The 26,033-nt window shown below is 35.3% G+C and overlaps 1 protein-coding gene across 1 annotated transcript; it reads right to left on the bottom strand.

The window, feature by feature from the left end:
- Positions 1-1,707: 1,707 nt before the first annotated feature.
- On the bottom strand, positions 1,708-25,777 carry SLC6A14 (solute carrier family 6 member 14). Its single transcript, XM_029240746.1, has 14 exons — positions 25,602-25,777; positions 24,472-24,637; positions 20,970-21,101; positions 19,101-19,262; positions 18,160-18,298; positions 16,542-16,674; positions 14,813-14,953; positions 9,292-9,520; positions 7,447-7,572; positions 6,122-6,240; positions 5,474-5,573; positions 5,106-5,215; positions 2,980-3,147; positions 1,708-2,277 (listed from the first exon to the last, which is right to left on the bottom strand). Exons 1-14 carry the CDS (start codon positions 25,647-25,649, stop codon positions 2,131-2,133), a joined length of 1,920 nt encoding a protein of 639 aa, XP_029096579.1. The 5' UTR covers positions 25,650-25,777; the 3' UTR covers positions 1,708-2,130.
- Between the last annotated feature and the right edge of the window lie 256 nt (positions 25,778-26,033).

Here is a 26,033-nt window from a genome sequence, read left to right as displayed (position 1 = left end):
CTACAATGTGCCAGGCACTCTGTTAAGATCTGTACTTTACACAATTGTAAAGATAGTCACAGAAACTCTTAACTACTCTTTGTAGTCAGCTCTTGAAGTGGACTTCTTTTCCAGTACCACCACTACCACCAATTAGATATTATCAGTATTTCATTAGAAGTGTGCCTAAATCTTCCCTGAACTACAAGAGTCACCGTAGAAAATTGCATGCATTTTTTTATTTGGTGAAAAATCCACACCTCAAATAACACCAAAATATAAGGGTAGGATGCATGTAATATAATATGGATTAAAGTTAACGTCTAAGCTGTAGTTATCTATTTCAAATAGTATTTTATAAAATCCAGTATAATTGAGGAATTAACAATCTGTTGACATTCACTAACAGCATTTGATCTACATTCAAAGAAAACCCTCAAAATATCTAACACAAGTTCATCTTATATATGTACATAATTCACTGAGGTTGTTCAGTTACAGGCCTACCTATTTACCTACCTTCATGCCCCCTCCCCCCAAAATAAGTTACCAGTGTAAATTAAAGAAACACCTTAATTCGTTCCTCCTTTAATCTTCAATCAAAAGGAAGAGGAAAAGGAATTTAAAATGTATAAGAAATTAAGGCTTAAAATTATTCTTTTATTCCTCATTTGACAAGAACAAAAAGCCAGCAGTAGTATATGTGGTTCTTAAACTTTTCTGAGCCACAGATCACTTTTGATATTCTGGTGAAAACTATGTACTCTCACCCTAGAAAAGTGCATACACACATACACGTAGAAAAATATTACATGTAATTTCAGCTTCATACATTCTCTGAAGCCCAGGTTAAGAACCTTAAGAATAAATGAAAAGTTTCTTACATAGTTAGGTAATGTTCACCATCCTAGGCTGTGATAGTAAACCAGTTGTCAGTGATATATAATCAATGTATAAACCTATTAGTGGATGGATCTAGAGACTGTCATACAGAGTGAAGTAAGTCAGAAAGAGAAAAACAAATATCGTACATTAATGCATATATGTGGAACCTAGAAAAACCTAGACACAGATGTGGAGGACAAACATATGTACACCGAGAGGGGAAAGTGGTGGGGGTGGTGGTGGGATGAACTGTGAGACTGGGATTGACATGTATACACTAATATGTATAAAATGGATAACTAATAAGAACCTGCTGTATAAAAAATAAATTAAATTAAATTTTTAAAAAGTGGATGGAGAACTTAGAACTCCCATGAGTTGTCAAAAAAAATCTATTAGTGATATAATACGTTTTCATTATTTTTTGTAAGCAAACTGGGACATAGGACTTTCTAATTTGGCTGCCCTCATTCTTGACAAGTTTCACACGTTTATCTTCTGTAAGTATGTAAGTAAGTTACCACCCATAAGTAGTAACTTATTCAGATAAGACAAAATCATTCTACTTGATCTATTAACTAGAAGTAATCAAAGCTTCTGGATTCCATTTTCTAGATTTATCGCTTACTGGCCATGGGATCCTTAGTTTTCTGTCTTACTTCACTATTTGTAAATAAAGAATGTAACCACTAAGTTCACCTAGAAAAAGTGGGCCATGAATACATGAAGTTTTTAGACATATGAACCAAAAGTATTAAGCTACAGTCATCATATTATATACACAGCCCATTTTTTCATATATATGGCATTTCTAATTAAGTGAGGCTTTCAATTTTAACACTGTCTTTTAAATATATTGATTTATTTTCCCCAGCTTTATGGAAAGGAAGGATTATGTACTAAGAAAACGTAAGCAAGTGATATTTAAAAACTTGTATAATAGAAAATATAACTATTTTCTAAATAACCAGTTCAAAATAAAGCCTTCAATATACTAGAAAAATATTATTTTTAATATTTTATTGTGAAATAGAGGCAGCTATGTGTGTGTTAAGATAATCTTAAAAGAAATATAATAATCACATTGCTAAACATTAGTAGATTCACATTTTTATATTACATTCCTGCTTAAATGGGAAAAAAAAGCTCATCACACTATTATGAACCTAGTATATACGTTTTTCTACTCAACATTCAAATAAATAAAAATTTCCTCTATTCTAAAATAATCACATTACACAACCACATATTTTTAAAAACTAGATCTCATTCTGGTTTTCTACTGCCACTAACAGTAGGTATTTCATGGTCAGTCTCTTTTCTAGGATCTACCATATTTTTATATCTTTCCCCACGATGTCTTTCCAGGTATGGCCCCCAGTTAGAAGCTGGTCTGCAGCAGCTTACAATGCGCTGAAAAGTAAAGAAAAAAAATGAAAATTTTAGAGTGTTAAGTCTCCTTGCTAACCAAAATGAAATAAGAACCATAGAAAAGTAAAAAATGATCATCTAAATTCTTAATATACTGTCTACCAAAAAAAATGATACTCAAATGTAACCAATTGTTAACAGAATTGTATTAACTACAAAGCCAAAATAATTGAGTATGTAAATGATTTCAAAAGAAAGTGTTTCGTGAACCCATTCAAGCAACAATATCACTTCATATACTTTCACTGAATTCTCAGACATTTCTATCCTGGCCTTAGGGTGAGGGTTAAGTGAGGATCTAAACCAGGTATGCCTGGGAAGTTTCAATAACCAAAGAAAGGGTCAAACCATTGATCTAGATCCACAAAGCACTCACCTAGATCTTGAACCCAATCTGCCTGCTGAGCCTACCTTGTCATTGTCCTATTGAGATGTCATAATCAACTCCCCTGGGCCTCCATGGAAGAGGGATAATTCAGGGTCTGGACTGGGTTCAAGAAATTTACCAGAGTTTTTCCAGTTTTAACATGCTATTACAGTATGTATTATAACCAGATGAAGTTTTAAAGGTGAAAATTATAGATATAAAGGAAAAAGGTCATTTGCTTTGTGTCATCTCAGTAGAACTCAGTACGGGTATAGATACCATAACTTTTAAAGTATAAATAATATTAACATGCTTACTTGAAGGATGGTTCCTTCAGCTTGAATTAATTTTATGATAGCCATAATTGGAATCCAAATAATACAGAAAATAATCATACACCAGCCTAGAGCAACTCCCCAGTCAGGGTATGGAATTTTGGCATAATCAGGTCTACGAAATTGTACCAATGACCAGATCAAGATTGCCTGCGAAAGTAAAATATGAAAAGAAAATGGTAAAGATTAAACTTTATTGCACTAATGATTTCATTTGCACTATTAGCAATTTGATTCCATTCCTTAGAAATAACTTATCAAAAGCAATTAAAATGAAAATACATTCAAGCCAACTAAGATAATCAGGTAACTAGCCAGAAGATAAAATACTAAATGAACGAATCTAAATAACTTGTATTTGGCTCTGAATAGATTCTTCCAAAATTAGCACTTCCATATACTTATAAAAGATACAAATACTTGTACAACATGTATTTCAATAAAATACTGAAATACAACATTTATTTCACTTATAATAGCATGGCTTTATTCTGTTCTATAAGCTAGCCAGCATATCAATCAATTCAATGAGAAAGTAAAGTACACTTTAGTGAACATGCTTTGCACCTTGCTTAGCAGTTGTTTCTATTATTTTCCACTACACAGAGCACCCCTTACTCCACACCCAAAACACACACGCATTCACACATTGGTACATAATTACCAAAGCACACTTCACTTTCTTACTGAGAAAAAAACAAGCTCAATATATGTTTGGGCAAAACAGTGACTCTTCAAGATGAAAACTAAGGCCAAGTTTTTTAAAAAGTATTTTAAAAAAAACCTACTAGAATGTTGCAGCATTAAAACTAATTATTTAGAAATCTGTAAAGCAAACAAAACAAAATGAGCAAAAACTAAAAGATCATCAAGTAGTTCCTCTAAATTTACCTGTCTTGAATTTTATAGATATTCAAGTTTAATTTTAGAATTAAATAGGTTAATTTCTTTCATTTCATTACAGTAATTTAAGTTTATTTCACAATTACCATAATTTTACGTAACTACAAGAGAATGGCTGAGGGATAGTGGAATCTAATATATATGACTTTATACAAAATAGATGATAATGTATATCATTTAATATCTAATACTTTTGCATTTTAAAGTAAATCCAGTTGTCAAACCTAGTAATCAGTGAAAATTAGCTGGCTAAAAAGTGTAGTTAGATTTTCTAAGTTGGTAAAGGGCTTATATTATTATGGAGACTTGCGGAGACTTGTGAAATAAGGAAAACAATATTTAGTAGCACTGTGAAAATCCCAACCGCTCACTACTTGAACCTGACCTTATAATGTTAAAAACACGCTCTAAAACAAATTCTAGATCAAATTATGTAATGGCCTTTTCTAGGAAAACCTTTGAAGCATGGGGGCAGTGAGAACCAAAGCATCCTCTATAAGGCTTTGCCACTGCCCCACCCCCACCATTATTTCTAGTCCATAGAAATTCTCTGTCCCATTAAGTGTTTATTTTGGCATTCAGCCTTTTACTGAGCTTTTATTTAAAGATATCATGTCTATATGTCATGTTTCTCCAAGAAGGCATCTTTTGCTTTCCCTCAGCTCCTAAATAGCACCAATTTTTAACATAAACTATTGCCTCTATTGACACACATGAGTTTCTTTTAGTAATTTCAGATACTAAACACTTCCCATAAAAAAAATGCATTAACAACTGAGTGTTGTTTCTTAGCAATTAGTATATTTAGATTGAATTCCTTGAAGGCAGAGACTGAGTCTTAAGCAGAGAGGTTAAGAACATTGTAGATGGCTCAGCATATTTTTTAGGGAATGAGCAAATGACTGGTTTTTAAAAATTTATCCTATTGATAATTTTTAAGTATCTAGGACCTTTAAGTCTATAGGAGCCTGGCTATTTTCTCAAATGGCAACTGTTTAAGCCTATGGCCTCAAAAATAATACTACAAAGAAAGGCATTGTAATTTAGGCAACTTGGAGGCGCCAGTCATGAAGTAAAAGTTGAAAATCATTACTTTATGACATTAATTTGCCTTACTGTATTCAGTGTGAATAATTCAAGTTTACCTTAAAAGTGTTTAAATATATATATTATTGATACCAAATTCATGGCATGTTAATACTTACCGTCAAAAGCATAGGCGTAATGACAAACCAGCAAGCTCTCCACCATAGCCAGAATATCCACCTTTTTGTTCCAATCATCATTTCTATATCTTCAATGAATCTGTTGCCTCCTAAAAACAACAAAGAGTGCATTCAGCCCTTATTTATACTTTCATTCATTAATCATTGTGGCCCCAAGTTATCTTTCCATGTCTAAACATTTTCCAATATTACAGCAATGAAGCCTATATATACCTTTAACTACATTTTATTCATAATACATTTTTGTCCAGTATATTATACTTAGCTATTACAGTAAACATAATAAGAAGGAATCAAACTAAGTCATTTTAGTAAAATGTGTAGATAATTCTATAGTCACTATTTACCATAAATCCACATGATTCCCATTAGTTCCAGTATAGCTGCAATCAAAATGCCCCATCCAGCACAGAAGTGGTCAATCAGATGAACCCAGTAAATTCCAGCCTACCAAAAAAAATCAGTTACTTTTAAGTATATTTTTAATTATTTCTATGATTGATGAGGTACTCAAATTGAATCTACTAATTTGATTTTAACATATGCTCCTTGGTTTCACCTCTGCCAAAATGCGAAAAGGAATGTTTTCAAATGTAAACACAAACGTGGCTTTAAATATCTCAAACAGGATGTACCTTTTATTCTATACTGAGTCACTGTTAAAAAATAAGCATTTAGAATAGTTGATTATCAAAATGATATGCAGTGTGTGCTCTGTAGTAGCTGCCAAGAAATACAGCCTATGTTTAAAGTATATAACTTTATTGTAATTGGGGAAATTGTCCATTATTGGGCTTTTTCCCCCTCTGCAAAATATACTTACTATTGAAATTGTGTTATAATGGGGAAAAAATCTGGGCTAAAACTCAGAAAATCTTGATGCAAGTCAGACTTGGACTTGTCACTAAACATCCTCTTAAACCTTGGCTTCCTCATTTAGATTATAAAGTACATTCCAACTAATATTTTGTCTATGAAAAAATACTGTAGTATACCTGAGTCACACACACGAGGCCAAGGAGAAACAAAACCAAGCAGCAACCCAAAGTTATGGGAACCCTCATTTTCTTCATCACTTTGGGAAATAAATCTTGAATCGTTGTTGTAATCGTTTCTTCAGAAGGGAAAAAATGACATGTCAACTCATTTGCCAATAATTTTAATCACAGAAATCAACTTCTATTAATCAAATTTACAAATATGTGTTGAGAATATACGCTGGGCCCTACTTCTTACTTTTAAAAATCCACGGGGTCCTTTCTCTTGGCAGTGACTACTCCTCAGTTCTGATAAAAATCAAATGGAGCCCTATTTGTTGTTTTTCGTCTGTTTTATAAGGCTTTTCATTGGTAGCAATTATAAGGTAACAGGTTCCCGAGGGCTGAAGTAGTGTGAAAGAGGGTTATAGGGAAGGAAGAATTCTAGTAGAACTTTTAAATAAGGTGAATATTTGAACAAATAACATGGAGACAGAAAGGCCTTCTAGGTTTAAGAAATAAATGTGTTCGTGAAACAGGGTACTGGCTAAAAGTAGAAGGATATATGAGTAAAAGGATTAAGAAACATATTCGAGATTTTTGGAGGGCTTTGAAAGTCAACTAGAGGAAGCTGGACCTTATCCTGTAAACCATTAAAATGGTTTATGTAAGAGCACGATATGATGAAATTCAGAATTTTTAGATGGGTACCCTAGGGAAAATCCCTATGTGTACACAGAACCGTGTGCAAGAATAGTCATTGCAGCAGTGTGTGTAATTTTTAAAAATTGGAAATAATCCAAATGCCCATCATTATGGCAACAGATTGTGAATTAATTAGTGCTATATGTCTATGTATCAACATGGATTCATAACACATAGGAAAAACAACTGTCAGAATGATATGTATGCTATGAAACTTCACATTTATGTGAAATTTTAAAAATTTATATGTTATTTATGGATACATATAAAATGTATACAAACATGGTCTGAATAACATACATAATCCATGGTGACGGTTGCTTTTAAGAAGGAAGAAATGTGAATTGTATTAGACAGAGAAACACAGGGGACTTCAAATTTATCTATAACAGTTTAGTTTTCTAAAAAATATCTGAAGCAAATATAAAATATTAATCTCTGCTCCTTTGGGGTGTCTGATACATGAGTACTTCGTATTTTTCCATATTTAAAACTTAAGTTAAAAAGAACTTTCAGTAAGATGATTTTGAGAGTAAAAGCTAGAGGGGGGCAACAAGGGTAAGAAAAGGATGTTTTTAAGTAGAGGAAACATGAGTAAAATGTAAGAGGGATATGTTAACATTGGGAATATTTCTTACCAATGGAAGCAAACTGAGAGTCGAGACCCAAAGTCAAAAGCATGAAGAAAAATAATATGGACCAAAATGGCCCAGCTGGGAGTAGAGCTAGAGCTTCTGGATAAGCAATGAATGCCAAATCAAAACCTAAGAAAATAAATGGCATTTTAATTAAAAATTAGTTGCCAAGAAAATTCACATATTTGAACATTTTCAAAATAAGATACTAGAGGGCTTCCCTGGTGGCGCAGTGGTTGAGAGTCCGCCTGCCGATGCGGGGGATGCGGGTTCGTGCCCTGGTCTGGGAAGATCCCACATGCCGCGGAGCGGCTGGGCTCGTGATCCATGGCCGCTGAGCCTGCGCGTCCGGAGCCTGTGCTCCGCAACGGGAGAGGCCACAGCAGTGAGGGGCCCGCAAAAGATATGTTCATGGAATTAACTTTTTAGTCTTTATGGAATTAACTTTTTAGTCTTTAACTCTCTTTCCAAATGTTTACCCCAAATCACTATATGTAGTGCCATTTAATTTATTTTTTTCACTGTACATTTCACAGCCGTGTAGTGCCATTTTATTTTTTTATTGAAGTATAGTTGATTTACAATATTATGTTACTTTCAGATATACAGCATAGTGATTCAGTATTTTTTGCAGATTATACTCCATTATAGGTTATTACAAGGTAATGGGTGTAATTTTAGTGCCCTTTTAATTACTATATGGATACCTGCAAAATTGTATGTAATGAAACTATAAATTGAATCTTATTTTCTATTTGTTTTTTTTGTTTTTATTTTTTACTTATTTTAAACATTTTATCAGGAAGGCACATTTTTTCTCTTTATACAGCAGGTTCTTATTAGTCATCAATTTTATACACATCAGTGTATACGTGTCAATCCCAATCACTCAATTCATTCTATTTGATGTATGTTACCTTTAGAGACGCTTTATAAAAAAATTTCAGTCATGTTATATGATACTTAGTTTTAAGTATTTTAAGTTTCTCCAACCTCCCAGAGGACTGGCCTAGGAGTCAGGAGAATTAGCTTCTAGCCTAGGCTCTGTCACTTCCTAATGATTCGATCTTCTGCGAGACATAACATTTCTATGCATCAATCCACTCCTCTGTAAATGAGGAGCTGGATACTAGATGATCTCCAAAGTCCTTTCTAGTCCTAACATTCTATTCTCATTCATCAATCTCTCCATCAAATGATACTAACCATAAATAGAAATTTAATAAGAAAGTCCTACTTAAAAGAACCCTAGAATTCTGTTCCGGAGAATCTTTAGCCAGATAATTAAGCATCCCTAGTTAATGTCTTTAAAGTTAGGAAGTTCACAAATCAGATTCCTTTAAAGCTGGATACAGCTGTATACTCAAAGTCAGTTGTGTTTCTATCTGTATGACATTTGTGCGTTTTAAAAATTCAGACCTAATAGTGTAATTTTATGTGGATTAATTTTTATATATAGTCTCTCATATATTCATATATACATATTAACACACACATGTATCTATATGTATGTGTATATAGATATACATACACACAGATGAAGATAATGCATGTAAAGTGCATAGCATGATGCCTGATACTTGCAATTGTACAGTAAGTAGTTCTTATTAAGGATTAAACAAAATTTGGAAAAAATATTCTTAAACAAGTGTTCTGTAATGTACTGTTGTTTCTCAGATCATCTAAGAATTATTAAATCATTAAAACAACCAAGTTATATAAGATGAAATGAGAAAGAAAACACAATACCCTAAATCTTGAGTGCTTTAATTGCTATAAAATATATCAGTGTTTCTTAAATGAGCTATATTGACTTAATCAAAGTTAATAATATATAGCATTACATACCTGATTTTACAACTTGAGAGACTTCCTTTCCAGATATATGAGCCATGTGTCCCAATATAGAAAAAATAGCAAATCCAGCAAACACACTAGTGAGGCAATTTGTCAAACAAATTACAATGGCATCTGAGAAGCAGTTGTTATTGAACTTATTGTAAGATGACAGAGCAACTAAACCACCCCAAGCCACTGACAAGGAATAAAATATCTGTGTGGCAGCATCTTTCCAAACCTACAAGGAAAATAATATTTAAAAACACACTCTTAATTTTTCATTTATATAAAATATTTCATATATACAAATGAATAAATATTCATACAAGAACAAAATAAATACCCAAGTACCCACTACTCAGCTTAAGAAATAAAATGTTACTAGTCTATTTTTTTTTTTTATAAATTCCAGGGACTTAATGTTTTGTTTTTTTTTTGAAGATGTTGGGGGTAGGAGTTTATTAATTAATGAATTTTTTTTTTTTTGCTGTGTTGGGTCTTCGTTTCTCTGTGAGGGTTTTCTCTAGTTGTGGCAAACGGGGGCCACCCTTCATCTCAATGCGCGGGTCTCTCACTATCGCAGCCTCTCGTTGCAGAGCACAGGCTCCAGACGCGCAGGCTCAGTAGTTGTGGCTCACGGGCCTAGTCGCTCCGTGGCATGTGGGATCCTCCCAGACCAGGGCTCAAACCCGTGTCCCCTGCATTAGCAGGCAGATTCTCAACCACTGTGCCACCAGGGAAGCCCTGTTACTAGTCTATTAAAGCCTCCCTGTGCCCCTTCCTGATCATATCACTCTTCCAACCTCAGTGGTAACTGCTATCCTGACTTCTGTGTTTATCATTTCTTCAATGTTCTTTATATTTTTACTAACCTAAACAATATGGCATTTAGCTTTACATGTTTCTGAGTTTATAGAAAAGTTTTCTTAAAGCATGTAAACTTATACAACCTGCTTTTTCCATTCAGTAGTGTATGAGATTTATCCATTATCAATTTGAACCATATAAAATTTCAATTTTGTAAGTCAAAAATGAAAGAATATAGGCAAATTCATATGGTTCAATTAAATGTATGTAGTTCTGAACATTTTTTTCCACTGCTGTATTGCCCCACTAAATATTGCCAAATTATGCTCCAAAGTAGTTGTATCACTTTGCACTCCCACCAGCTGGTATGAGAGTTCCCATTCCCCTACATCCTTGCCAACTGGTCAGAATTTTTAATACTGTCCAAACTAGTGGCTGTGAAATGAGTTTTGATAACCCTAAGTACTTTATAAGGTTTAGCATGTTTTTATGTGTATATATTCCATAGTCTTTTCCTGTGAAATTCCTGTTCATATTTTTTGCCAATTTTTTGTTTGGGTTATTCACCTTACTTGATCTCGAGGAATTCTTTATGTAGTTCGGATTCTAATCCTTTATCTGTTATATATGTTAGTTTTTTCTCCCAATTTGTGGCTTATATTTTTCACCTCTTAACATTGTGTCCTTTGATGAACCAAAGATTTTGTTTTAATGTAGCTGAAGGTATTCATCTTTGCTTTTATGTATTGTTCTTGATTTCTCTGACTTAAAAAAAGAATCCTTAGCCCAAGATCATAAAGCTACTATCCTATATTTTCTTCTAAAAGACTTAAAGTTTTGCTTATATCCTTAAGTTTTCAGTTCACCTGAAATTGATATGCATATTAAATTAGGAATCCCAACACATTGTTTTCTTTCTTTCTTTTTTTTTTTTTTTTTTGCCCGTGCCGTGTGGCATGCGGCATGTGGGATGTGGGATCTTAGTTCCCTGACCAGGGATCAAACCTGTGTCCCCTGCATCGGGAGCGTGGAGTCTTATCTGCTGGACCACCAGGGAAGTCCCTCAACACATTGTTTTCTAAATGGAATATCAATTATCTGAAGATAATTGATATTATCAATTATGTCCAAAGATAATTGATATTTTCAATTATATCAATTGGATAGTCAATCCCTTTCCCACTGACCTGCATCCCCACTTCTGCCACATATCAAGTTCCATACGTTCATGAATCTGTTTCCGAGATTACTATTCTGTGCCACAGGTCTGTATGTCTATACCTAGGCTAACACCACATTATTTTTATACCTATAGCATTATAATATTGTTTCATATCTGGTAAGACAAGTCTTCCTCACTTCTTCAGAAACACCTTGCTTTTTTGCCTTTTCTCCTTTGCATAAATTTTAGAGTAAATTTTCAAGTTCCATGGAAACTGTGCTGGGAATTTGATTGGAATTCTATTTACTCCACATATCAACTTGGGGACAATAAAAACATTAATTCTTAACAAGGGTGGTACTAGGCAATTTTTGAAGAATGATGATACATTTAGGCATCCCCTCAATCATCCAGTACCCTCATTCCATGTTTTGATTAGAGCCCCACGTGGCTGGCCTCATCTCTCCATCTAATTCGACCCCTTTATCATTCCCCCTTTCACGATCTACCCCTCCTGTGTCTCTGCTAAAGGACAATAATAAAATCTTAGAAACTAACCTAGGTAAAATCCATTTTAATAGTAAAATTCTGTAGATATAACATTACCCCAAAGAAAAATCTAACTGTGAAGACTTCACATAATAGGGCTGGCATATATGTAGGCAAAAGTGTGGTTTTAGTCCTTCTGAAAACAGGACTGGTCAGTGGAAGGCAGGCCATATAACATGGTGACTAACAGTTCTTGCTCTGGAGTCAAAAAGAATGAAGCCTAAATCCAGTACGTCTCACTTTCATTGAATTTGATTTATTTAACATCTTCAAGCCTGTTTCATCATCTATAAAATGGAGATGATGGTGATGATAATAATAGTAGTAATAATTATGTGTCCTAGGAAGGATGTGAGAATTAAATGAGATAACATATGTAAAGCAATTAGTAGGATACTCAGTGATAGCTATTATTGTTTTTATGGAAAAGAAACATAAATTGATACTCGGTTTCTTTTGTGGAAGTTGAAAACAATAATTTTCTCCTTGAAAGATATGTAATCTATTTCTAATTTCAATTGAAATAAAGTTGTTAGGAGTGAAATAAATACTAGGTCTTCAGAATACAGCTTGATGTTAGATTATTATTACATCTTATTTCTCACATGATTTTGTTATATATAAGTGAAATATATATATAATATATATACTGGCAGGAAGCCAGTAGGAAGTAAAATGGATGGATAAATAGATGGATAGATAGACAGCTAGATCATGGTTATTTCCCTTATATATAATAAAATCATGTGAGAAAAAAATGCTCTCTTATTTCTTAGGCAGTTGTACATATTAAGAAATGAACAACATGTTTATGTTGGTCTCTCAGCTGCTTTGACTTGATACATTATGTATGCATATGTGAGTTGGGGGAAGGAGGCTGGAGGTCGTGTGGCAGGTCTGGGTTGTGTCAGAATGCTACTGCATACCATGATGTACCTAGGCTGCAAATAAAAGTGAAATATAGTTCCAAACATAGTTATAATCTCTATATCTACCCATCTCATAGCTATATACAAGATTATTAGTTGAGTGATTAGGAAACCTTAATTCAAGATGCAAAAGCAGGGTATGTAAATTTAATTAAGTGTGACTCTTCCTGGGTCTCAACTTCATCACTGTAAAATGACGGAGTTAGTAAAATAGTCACTGGAGACCCCTCTAGCTATAAATTTCTATGGTTCTCTACTCTCCTAGAGGTATCAGTAGAGTTCAAATACTTAAAGAAAAGGGAAAAATATATACTTATGATTGCATGTTTAGAGTATGGACTGGAGCAGAATAAAAAGCATCTAAGAAAAAATTCTCATTGCCAGCAAACCCAAAGAAGGCATGAGGGTAGTGTTTGTGTTGGGGAGAGGAGGTAGGATGATTAAACTGTATGTTTCATAAGGAGCTTTAGGCTTAGCTCTGATGTTTTAAAGACAATAGAGACACCGAGACACAGACCAGTATAAAATAGTCATATAAAATTTTCAGGATAGTTTCACGGAGCTATAAAGCCCAGGTGATCTGAGGCTTGTAAAAGCCACTTAAAGGAATATCAAAGGGGCTTTTCAACTGTGCTCCAAGTTATGAGGTTTAAAGAAAATGGAGGGTCCACTTCTTAGGGAAAATGTTGCATCTACAATACAGTATTATATGACAGCAATAATTAAAATACTTGTGTGCTCATATTTATATAACGGTTTACCATTTCAGAGAACATTGACGTCTTTTATCTTGTGTAATAACCTAACAGAGGGAAGATGAGTCCCAGCTTCCATTTTATTTGCTTCTCATCCATTACCAGAAATGGTCTTCTAGTTGCAAAGAGATTAACAGAGAAGATTAAAAGATACAAGGCCCAAGATAAATGAAGAAATCAACAGGGGCCTACAGACGCATCAAACTATGTTAATCTCCAACACATAAACAATAAAAGTTCATAGTTCTAAAATAATTTAGGGTTTTATGGTTAATTATTGAGTGAAAATTGGACACACAGAAGGTAACTGAAGGCCAGAGATTGACCTCTCAATTTTCAAAAAGGTAAAGGATGGATTTCCATTACTAAAAACTGATAAATTTGACTTGCTTACCAGTAATATTCTACAACAGATAATTAAATATCCAGATTGTGAGTATTTAGAAAGTCACAATTGCTGGAAATTAGCATGAGTTCCACAAAGAATGCCATAGCAAACTAAAACTAATATCCATTTTGGCTAACAGTACTAATATGGTAGATATTATAGTGTTTCTTGATTTTAATGTAATACCGTGGGGTTTTACCTGACCAGAAGCTTAATGTGTTCCAAGAATGTGACATGACTACTAAAACAGTGAAAGTGTTATTAGCCTGTATCAATAGAAGCATAGTATATAGAGTACACTTACTGACAATGCTGTCTGCAGTCAAAATTGTAAAAGATTTTATGCACCTATGATACACACAGCCATTGTCTGGAGATGGACTAATATTAAAAGGGGTTACCAATTCATATTCATGGTACATATTTATGTGTCTGGTACAAGTAACAGTTTTGTTTATGGAATGCTTCATCCATTTCAAATTTATGTTTTAACTTCATAATATTAACTTTTGATATTAACTTTTGAAGACAATTAAAATTTATATTAGACCATTAAACCATCAGCTATAATCTTTAAATCTACTACGAGTTTATCTGATAAGTTACATAGCCCTAGTCATCAATTTGTGGGTATTCATGCATGAAATATTCTTTTTCAGATTAATAAGCCCCAAATCCTCTTGGTCAAATAGAATCAGTTTGAATAAAATGACTTTGAAAATCCTATTGCTAAAAATGATTGTCTCACTTCCAATAAGAGAGCATTAGTGTCATGTTAAATAGTTAAATCAGACATCCTAGGGGACGGAAACACTAATAAACTTAAGTACATATTCTTTTGCAAGCTACTATGTTATGACACTCAATGGCAATCAAAGATTTTCAATGTTGGCTTTTAAGTTTTACCTCCTCAGATAATTTGAAATCCAAGTTGTCTTACCTCAGCTTCCCTAAGTTTTGTAAAATTTGACTGTGCTCCAATATAGTATGAAATGCCTTTTGACGCGCCATCCAGAGTTGCCCCTCGGATCAGCAGGATTAGCAAGACAACATAGGGGAAAATAGCTGTAAAATATACCACCTACCACGAAGAACAACCAAAAGTTAATGTTATTTCTTTAAATCATGGTGTATAATTATATACAAATAAAGTTATTAGCCAGTTGAAATTAGTAAAATAAAGTATCAAAGATTTCATTAGGTTATTAATGTCTGATAATACTAATACCAATGTTGGCATAATTTTCTCTTTCTGTTCTCACCACTCTCAAATGATCCACTTTCAAAACACTCTGATGTATGAAGCAATATTTACCAGGTTTGTGTTGTAAATACACAATACGTTAGCAATGGTAACTTGGAATCTAGATCGAATGCTTTCCTAAATGTATCCTAATAAATGTCTGAGGGGACTGAATAGCACCTCTTGGTAAATTACTGCATTGATGTGGGAAGGGAAATGATTTTAAACCCTGCAGTGATACTCAATCCCCAAGGAGAAGGAAAATCTCCTAGTAGGTGTCCAAATCCCATGAAAGTTGATTAAGTGAATACTGGACACTTGCTATTATTATCCTTAAAGCTACCATTAAGAGAGCTTGATAGCACACATATATACGTGTGAACTGCTTGTGTCCTAGATAATACATGGTTCCAGATGAGCAGACTGCCTTTGAGGCTGGCTTTTCATTAATGTGGATGATTTCTTTGGTCCATAGATGTCCTATGTTTGATAATATGTCCAAGGAGATGATTTAAACAAGTCATCCAGAGACCAATAAAAATTAATTGCGTGGGTAAATGGCTTTTAATGGATTCTTTCAATATTAACATCAAAAAGGAACCAAAGGTTTCAAAAATGTGCAATTGCAACATTATTTTGGAAAGTTTCCACTGACTTTGTGATGTTCACTGTATTTTTGTGATCTAACAGCATGTCTCATTACAATGTAACATTAAGTGACTGTGCTAGATATTGTACCAGAACACAAAGATAGTATCCACAGTTATTCCTGTCCTCTGTCTTTAAGGAAGCTTCAGTCTAGTAGTTACAAACACATACACATTTACTTTTCTGAGTACTGTACAACTGCTCACAGAGAAAATTTCATACTGTTCTCAGAAATTGCCACAATGCTCTCTGAAAGTTTAAAAGATAAAACAATGAAGTGGGAAATGTTTTTCAGAAGAGGACTCTGCTGAGACAAGGTTCTGAGTCAATTTTTGCAAGCTTTAAGAGAACAATGGTATAGTTTTTATCCTTCTCTCTCTAACAAGGGGAATCCTGACACTGTTACCCTATATAACATATATAACAAGGATCTAAACTTTCCAAACCAAACATTGCAATATATAATTCCATTCAAGATGCTTCTTTATTATAGTAGGACAGAAATACTCCCAAGCCTCAGAATGCTGTATCAGCTAGAAGGGCCCAAGTTTAGAGAAATTGCACACATGTAGTACTAATTTTTGCTTGTTTTCTTTTATTTTTAATAATAGCAGTGTTCTTATGTATTTTCTTAGAGCGAGGCTGCCTACTTAGAAAGCTTTTCACACATTTGAATGTTCCCATCATAGAAAAAATATGTATTTGGTAATACCTGGCATTGAACTACAATGAAATCGGAAAACAGCTACATCACTGTCTAATGTGTTTTCTGAATTACCTTCCCAGAAGACTTGATTCCTTTAAATAGTGCTGTTCCAACTATGAGCCAGGCCAGAAGAAGACAAAGTGCTAAATACCACACAATGACTCCAGGCTCATCCAATCCACTTGACCGTTGGAGCGCCACTTTACTGAAAACACATAAGCCCTTTGATGAACACACAATCACTTGTCTTAATACATTGAATTTTTTAATATCTTTCATCCAGGGAGAAGCTTCATGAGTATTTTATTAATACATCACTGTTGTGTGACTCTTTTATTGATACAGTTGTATGGAGGGGCAAAAATAGTTCAGTGAAAAATTAGGCTCTGAACTTTCTGGTCAACTGCAGCCAATCCAAAGTTCCAAACCCCAGAATAAAAGATCCACTCATTCCTTTAGCTATGATTTTCCCCTAATATTTCAAAGCTCCTGTATGGAAAGAAATTAACCTTACATCAGATTATTTCATTTTACTTATTATGGTATTTTTTTTCTCAAGTTCAAATGATGGAGAAAACATTTAAATTGTATTAAATATTTTCTTATTCATCATACTTGTAGTTATCAAACCTAAATGGTCCCATTATTTATACCTTTTTCAAAGGTATAATTCCATGATTTCCACTAGGGACATATATGGATCTAGGATTTTAATTCTTAGCTTGATATTTGGAACATTTCAAGGTCCAAATTTTAAAAGGGTCACAAAGAGCAACAACATGGGGCTTCCCTGGTGGCGCAGTGGTTGAGAATCTGCCTGCTAATGCAGGGGACACGGGTTCGAGCCCTGGTCTGGGAAGATCCCACATGCCGCGGAGCAACTAGGCCCGTGAGCCACAACTACTGAGCCTGCGCGTCTGGAGCCTGTGCTCTGCAACAAGAGAGGCCGCGATAGTGAGAGGCCCACGCACCGCGATGAAGAGTGGCCCCCGCTTGCCGCAACTAGAGAAAGCCCTGGCACAGAAATGAAGACCCAACACAGCAAAAATAAATAAATAAGTTAATAAACTCCTACCCCCAACATCTTAAAAAAAAAAAAAAGAGCAACAACATGGAGCTGAGGAAAAGCTCATTACAGCAATAGTCAAAGAAGTTATGTAAGGGTAAAGGGTAGGTATACAGTAAGGAGATTAAAGAGAGATCATTTAAAATTAATAAAAGCAAATATAACCCCAAACATCTATTTTTGCCATATAATGACAATTATAAGCAAAATGGATAATGAAGAATCTCAGCCTTAAATAGCAATTTTCCCCCCAATATTACTCATCACCCAAATGTTTATCATTAGAACTTGCTCATTATAGTCTAAAAGTTGCCTATCTTTCCTTCAAAGCAATGCCCTAGCTTATAGCTAATAAGCACTGTATAAATCATCACTGACAACATTGTGCCCATTTAATAACTAACTTATAAATGACAATCTGTTAACTGTGAGCTAATTTTGCAGGCTACTACTACTCACACAGGCTAGGTAAACATTTGAGTCAAACGACGTATAATTTGCTCTGACTCCACCCCCCCTTTTTTTTCTACTTATATGAGTTAAGAAAAGAGCAGATCAATATTTTATTGTTATAAACATTTTTAATAACATCCGTTTAAGATGTAGATAATTTACTGTACTCACTTCCAATATTGTTCACTGGGAAGCTGCCCTGGCTGATAAACTTCACTTCCATTGATGCAGGTAAAATTGTTGGCGTCTAACCAGCTTTTATTCACTTGGAAGATTTCACCTAGCTTTATACTCACATTACAATGTGTCACTAAAAATTAGAAAAAAGAATACATACACAGACACATACTTAGTTTTAGAAGAGTACTTACCTGGAAAAAAAAAAAGTTTTAATGATGAAATATTTAAAGTACTGTCTAAATTGTTACTTGGTGAAGGTGGAGTAGAAATCTTACAAATGGAATAAGCCATGCACATTCAGCATCTTAAATCCTCTCTACTACTAAGCTGGGGGTGAGTATGAAAATATCTGCCTTTTTAAATTGTGGTTATATTTATAGTAATGACAGCTATAGAGTAACAATCATTTCAGTTGGGATTTAGTGCTCTAAGGAACTTTTCATATGTGGACTTATTTAACTTATATAGATAAATGACACCTTTAAATTCCTAAGAAGTGTTAAATCTTTATCACTTTATCCTCCAATATACACAGGCAATCCCAGTGGTAATAGTCTACAATACTGATGCTACATTGTCCCAAAGATAGCAACATTCAACCATCAACTGAAACACTACTACTATCATAAATAGTGCTTTTCTCTCTTACCACTTTCCCATTTTCTTCCTTTTCTTGCTGCCCACAACTTAGGCCTGCAAGAAGTACTCCAAGTAGTGGTTTAGCCTTACTGGGTGCCCTCAGAAATTAACATATTGCATTAATCAATTTTCAGGTTATACATGCTTCATTCTGCTTTTATCAATAACCTACGTCTCACTTAAAATTGAACCTAAATTGGTTAGAAAATGATTTACCCCTTTAATCTTCTTAGAAAATATAAAAGAATGATGCAGAGTTAATAATATTTTTTAAATAAATAAATGAATTTTACCTATAGGCGATCTGCTACAGGTTTTATCTGCCCAATAAGAACAATTTTTCCATGGTAGTTCACGTTGAAAAGAAGCAAACATGTAGTAAAGACTATAGGCAATTATGACATTATAATAGATTGTCACAAAAATGGATATCAGGACCATTGTAATCCCCACACCTGGAAAAGAGAACGACTAAAATAAAAAACAAGTGAAATTTGTTTTCCTAATTCATAAAGCTGCATCTCAATTTCCACAAAATCTATTTTAAAATGAGAAAACTATTTCAAACAATGTTTTCTATCTCTCTCTTTTTTTTTTTTTTTTTTGATGGGGGGAGACAGTACTACTGTCTGAGTAGCTTTCTTCTCAAAATTATTTTGATGATTGACTTTCTGAGACAGTTTTTTAGTTGATCAGAAAAAGGTTCTAAGATCAAAGACCTGTATTAAGCCATCGAATTCACATAAGGGAAAACCATGTTCATTATTCTTTCTTATTAAGTCTGTAAATTCTGGTCAGAGTGGATACTATTAAAAAAAAAAAACTATTCAAAGCTCATATCCTATCGACTTGCTGACCAATACTTCCCTCTTCATCAATAAACCAACATTTTAAAAAATATCTTTATTATACTTGCTTTACAGTAGTGTATTAGTTTCTGCTTTATAACAAAGTGAATCAGCTATACATATACATATATCCCCATATTTCCTCCCTCTTGCATCTCCCTCCCACCTTCCCTATCCCACCCCTCTAAGTGGTCACAAAGCACGGAGCTGATCTCCCTGTGCTATGTGGCTGCTTCCCACTAGCTAGCTATTTTACGTAAACTGGGACCAAGTGAGAGAGTGGCATGGACATATATAAACCAACATTTTGACAAGTAGAAGATAAATCCTCTGAATGAATGTCCTAAAAGGAGAGTGTACAGCATTTCTGCAAGTGCATGTAAAGAAAATTCAATAACTCAGTAACAATCCAAATTTAAACTTCTGAAATTTCTTTAGCTCAGTGGTTTCAAAATACAGCAAGCATACTGAATGTAACTCCTATGTTAAGACTAGCTGGGCTTCCCTGGTGGCGCAGTGGTTGGGAGTCCGCCTGCCGATGCAGGGGACACGGGTTCGTGCCCCGGTCTAAGAAGATCCCACATGCCGCGGAGCGGCTTGGCCCGTGAGCCATGGCTGCTGAGCCTGCGCGTCCGGAGCCTGTGCTCTGCAGCGGGAGATGCCACAGCAGTGAGAGGCCCGCGTGCCGGAAAGAAAAAAAAAAAAAAAAGACTAGCTTTTGAGGTAGCTTCCTTAATATTCCAGCACTATATTCTATCCACCTCGCTATAAATATATTTTTGATGTTACACTGAAGCCTTTACGAGTAGTTTTCAGCAGCTAGCACATACCAAAATGATATCTAATCTTCAAACAGAAAGGCTATTGGATGTTTAATAACAATCAAAGCATTAAAAAAAAACTTTCCTAGTGCCCTATTCCATTAGGAGTATTCAAGAACAAATAGTGACCTGCCCTTCAACTTTTCTGAATGAGGCATTGTAAAAGATATGCAAAAGCAAGAAGACAAAGACCGCATATGAAGTAGAAAAAAAGCCAGAGCCATAAAGTTAACGCACAAGACTGTTTGCCAAGAGAATTCAAAAGGTGAAAACAGGAAAATAATGACACCTTAACAACTCTCTCATATCCTTCTTAACCCCTACCATACCTGCAGCCCAAGATAAAGAGAAATATAAAGTAACATTTGATTTCTAAATTCGACAGTGTCAAATAGTCAGAAAAGCAACGTATGCCCTTTTGCCTTTAATATGAGGACAGCTATATGCAGGAATAGACCAATAAGCACAATAAGGAAAACATTTTAATACCAACCTTGAAACAATGGTAGAATCCTCCAAACTGAAACTGGACCTAAGCTAGTAAATTGTCCCAGTGAGCACTCTAGGAAGAACAAAGGTAAACCAGCCAGTGCTAGCATAATCGCATAAGGTATCAAGAAGGCACCTAGAAAACACAAAAAAAGAACCAAAGCACTATTATATGCCCAAATCTGGATGGCACTTTGACAACTAGCACAACATTTTGAAAGCATTCTGGTATAGTGGAGTCAGAGGGTACTGGGTTTAGCCTCCAAATTTACTACTGTCTGTGAGAAAATAGTTGACTCTCTAAATCTTGGATTCCTCATCCATGAAATGGGGATGCTAGTATTACCTAATGAGGTTGTTGTGATTATTAAAAACAATAGCCCGTAAAAAGCAATCCAGAGAAGTTGAATGATCACAGGCTTTGGAGCCAGGTAGCCCTAGCTTTATATCCTGGCTCCATCATATACCAGTTATGTGACCTGGGGCAGTTTACCTGACCTCTTAACCTTGGGTTCCTCATAAATGGGAAGAACAATGCCAACTCATTAGTTTGTGGTAAGGGTTAAATCACAGAGCCTATGTGAAAACACTTGGCGAAATGGGCAGGCACATAGTATATTTTCAAAGTTAAGTTCCCTCCTTTCTCCTTAAAAAATAAACAGTTTTTAAGACTTAGGGTTCAAATGTTAAATGTGGTTCAAAGTGGAAGTTACTACAGCTAAGTTCAGTATTCTCCAAATAGTCATAAGGGTCTTCACTCAACGTTAATAAGAAATATTATTTTTGGTAGAAGAATCTGAACAATTGAGATGCATTCAGAATTAACTTTCAATTTCATAAGGACTAATTCTCCTACGTTTACATTATTCAGGCCCATTTTTGGTTTCTGTTTTAAACCTTTTATTATTTTACTTTTTTTCTGCCCGCTTTTAGGGCATAATACTATTCATTAGAACTATGACCAGATTTTTGGTAGAGGCAGGGACAGAATATTAAGCTTACTGTTCAAGCATTCTAGAAGTCTTAACAAAGTTTAATAAAAAAATGTGGAGATAAGTGAATAAAAATAGGCTTTGGATTATGTACATTTCATATAGCCATGTTACATTTTTTTCCTCATATATTTTTCCCATTATGGTACTATAACATCATACCTGGGAATTACATTTTTTCTAACCCTAAAAATATATTCTACTAAAAATGGGAGACAACCGGGCTTCCCTGGTGGCGCAGTGGTTAAGAATCCTCCCGCCAGTGCAGGGGACACAGGTTCGAGCCCTGGTCCAGGAAGATACTACATGCCACGGAGCAACTAAGCCCGTGCGCCACAACTACTGAGCCTGCGCTCTAGAGCCCGCAAGTCACAACTACTGAGCCTGTGTGCCACAACTACTGAGCCCGCATGCCACAACTACTGAAGCCTGCATGCCTAGAGCCCATGCTCCACAACAAAGAGAAGCCACCGCAATGAGAAGCCCACTCACCACGACGGAGAGTAGCCCCTGCTCTCTGCAACTAGAGAAAGCCCAAGCACAGCAACGAAGACCCAACACAGCCAAAAATTAATTAATTAATTTTTAAAAATTAGGAGATAATAAAGTACTTGTTACATACTAGTCACCAGAACATAGGGACAAATATGTTTTTATAGATGTTGTAATGTACATACCATCATTACTATGATTAATAGAAGTTTAATTCCTACCAATGATAAATATGAAGAAAAAGTAATACAAAATATCCCTGTTTAAACACAACAATAAGCAACGCTTTGCTAGCCCAGTGTAAATAGGTTTTTAGGCACACACAAAAAAGGATTTTCCTCAATGCTGTATAAGGCTTTTCACCCCTTATATTATTTCATTATTAATAACAACCATAACTGGTAAATTATCAGTCCAGTATAGTGGTCACCAATTGTTAGTCCTGCTGACCTAGACCCTAAGGTAGTCTGATACTCCTCTTTCATAAACTGTTAAAAAGTTCCTACAGATAAAAATGACTCCAGATTTTAACAAGTCTTTCAAGCCTGACCATAATTTAAAATCTAATCTATTAACATTTGACAAATTTGAATTTCATGTTCCTCTTTTACCCTTGGGTAAAAGAGAAAGAAGCAATTGAGAGAGACTAGATCATCCATTACCCAAATGATGTGATCTTTAAAAACTGAGAGCCAATATGATATATTAATTTTTAGAGGAAGTGGTGAAAGAGGTAATAGCATACAATAAATAATGCCATTTTATTTCAGCTAAGTTTAAGAATTCTCTATTAAATCAAGTTTAATATAGTTCCTGGAAATTTATAGTAAGTACTGGGCCTATGTATGATGTCAACTCACAGGGAATTTCCTATTCTAAATTAGAACATAAGAAGTTGGAAAGGAGCCTGAATGTTTCTCTCCACTACACGGACCTTAGGACATAGACACCAAAAAGACTGCGATTCCTGAGTCATCTTCCAGCTCAAATTTATACCAAACCCATGATTAAACAATGTATGCTCTAGATAGGGTAATTTATGTCACCAACACTTAAAGTGTTTGATAAACAGAGCCCCTTTCTTAACTCTCTGAAGGCCAGTACGAATGTTTAATATAACCAATTAATAAGGAATATAAGATTGAAATATCACCACACAAAATCCTATTGTACCAAGAAGAATACTTATAGTGACATCGTTTCACTGGTAACCAATTATGAAATATAAGGGGATGTCACCTCTACACTTCTAACAGAACCTGTAATTACAAGTAAATAAAATATGGTAAGTGAAAAGTGGTTTCAACATTACTAGAAGATTGTACAATTCATTTTGTTTCCTTTTGTGTGTCACTTCAGACTTATTTTTTTCTCCTGTTCTAATGGAGTCTTCCTTAGTGATCTATGAGGTATAAACTGCATTATTTTGCAGAAATTAAACACCTAGCCTTGATCTACATTCTATCACATTTTCAAAGGACCTTCTACATGATCAATCCAATTTGAAATACATGTAACTGAATATTGCAGCTTAAAGTACAAAACGTTTAATTACTTTTTAATCAACTCCTTCCACACTTAAATTTCCAAAATGTAATGCCTTATTTTATTTAAGCAAACAATTTATTTGAGCTTCTTATGAGAACGAGAATTCCCTGCCTTTTGCTTAGGTTCAGCTATAAATTAGGCAAAACACAACTTGAGTGTGAACAGATTATCATAGGAAGGTGTAAATTAAGAAGACGAAGTCATAGTTGAAGATGACATGGGATTTCAGATCAGAAGCTCAGAAGTGCTAAATATACAACTTTTATCAAGTTTATATCTGAACATCTTGTGAAGCCAGCTTTCCAACGTGAGCTAGAAACTCATAGTCTAATAATAAAACGCAGTATGCTCATTTCCCATCCTCCCACTAACCCATATTATCATGTACCTTTCCTCAGTTGTTATAATATCCTCAGAGGCCATAAAGCACCACACTTAAAACTGAAGAGGAAATAAACTGAGGGGGGGGGATACCTCCGCCATTGTTGTAGGTCAAATATGGGAATCTCCACACATTCCCCAATCCCACTGCATATCCAACCATAGATAAAATGTAATCCGATTTTTTGGACCAGTTGCCACGGTCCTGATTCTCATCATTTTCACCAACATGGAAATTCTCAGATGAAGCCGTCACTTTCTAGAAAAGGGAAAATATCAACAGCTTGGGTTTTTTTTACTATTAAAAATTCCACAGACGCATAATTTCACAAAACCACAGAGTGACAGTGAGACAGAGACAGAGACAGAGAGACAGAGAGAGATTGAGAGAATGAACCCTGAAAACCATAGCCAAGGAGGACACTTTCCAAGGCTGGGGAGATTTCTGAGGATGGCTGCTTTTACTTTACAACGTTTATCCCATGAAATGAAAAAAGCTCTGTAGGTGGATATTTTTACTACTTCTTCGGGTTAGATCATCCAAATTTTGGTGGAAAGGGTACATGTGGCACCCAGCATGATGGGCAAATGAAGGTGGGAAAATAAAATTTCAAATACAAAAGTCTTAAAGATGAATTAGGTAAAATCAACGCTCTTGAAATCAGAGGAGATATTTGAGAAAAAGGATGAAATATAGTTTCTACTGAAAAAAAATTCATAGACTCTTTTTCATACTGGCTGGTAGTTTTGATGTTTGGAGTTGTCAGGGAAGTTTAACTTCTCTCCATATCCTGGAGAGTAAAATCAGTGCTTTTCTGAAAGCCACAAAATAATATTCAGAGACAAATTCTTCTGTCCCACCAGGTGGAGCAATGCTCGCTCCACTTCAGAGGACAGGGGAGAGTTCCTCAGGTCAGATAAGGACAGTACATTTTCTCATTTCCCTCCCGCATATGGACACAGTCTGGAGAGGGACAGAAAACACAAGGTGGTGGGCACACCCAAGGCAAAGGATGAGGTGACCCTAAGACATCTAGCCACCAGAGTAAGAACTGTTCTATGTTTCCTCTACTCTATGGGGACATCTTGGGCACACATGAAGGCAGCTGAACAGAAATGTGGAAAGCAGGGTACAGCTGCAGAGAGCAAAATCTGAGACTTGCCTCCCCTTAAGTTTTCCCTTCCCAAGCCCTCCACACCTCCCATAGCTCCCAGATTCCTACCTCCTTCCCTCTGCACTTGAAGAAGCTCGGGCACTTCAACTTGTCCATGGTTCACTGGCTCCCTGGGCTGCTCTGCCGGTCTCGCAGTCTGGCGGAGCTTGACTGGTGGCAGGTGCACACTCCCCCGTCGCTACCTGCCAGAGTGAGCCACCATGCCCAGGGGTGGGGCCATTTATGGAGGTAAGCTCTCTCCTCCCCCGCCTGAGCACCCTGTCGTGTCAATTACTGGAAGGGACTAAAGTGAGGCTCCCGTTTATCCCCTGGCAAGCTGGCATGTAGCAATCCCCTGCCCCGGGCCCCGGAAAAGGGCTGGGCTGTGAGAGAACAGAGCAGTCAGAGCCGAGATGACTGACAGCCTTTGACTCAGAGCCGCGCAGGTGCCTTCGCAATCTTACCTCCTTTCTGGGGTTCCCTGCTTCCTCGTAACCTCCT

The sequence above is a fragment of the Monodon monoceros genome, unplaced genomic scaffold (genome assembly GCF_005190385.1).
Source record: "Monodon monoceros isolate NGI ecotype Baffin Bay Population unplaced genomic scaffold, NGI_Narwhal_1 Super_Scaffold_22, whole genome shotgun sequence".
Lineage (NCBI taxonomy): Eukaryota > Metazoa > Chordata > Mammalia > Artiodactyla > Monodontidae > Monodon > Monodon monoceros.
Note: the sequence above shows the minus strand (reverse complement) of the source record. Positions and strands in the feature narration are given on the sequence as shown.

Bases quoted from the DNA above. Each gene is read 5' to 3' on its own strand.
- SLC6A14 (XM_029240746.1), bottom strand. From the start codon at position 25,649: ATGGACAAGTTGAAGTGCCCGAGCTTCTTCAAGTGCAGAGGGAAGGAG. The intron at 24,638-25,601 runs GTAGGAATCTGG...TCCCTTTTCTAG, and splicing joins TCAAGTGCAGAGGGAAGGAG to AAAGTGACGGCTTCATCTGA. The intron at 9,521-14,812 runs GTAAGACAACTT...TTTTCCTTGTAG, and splicing joins CAAAACTTAGGGAAGCTGAG to GTTTGGAAAGATGCTGCCAC.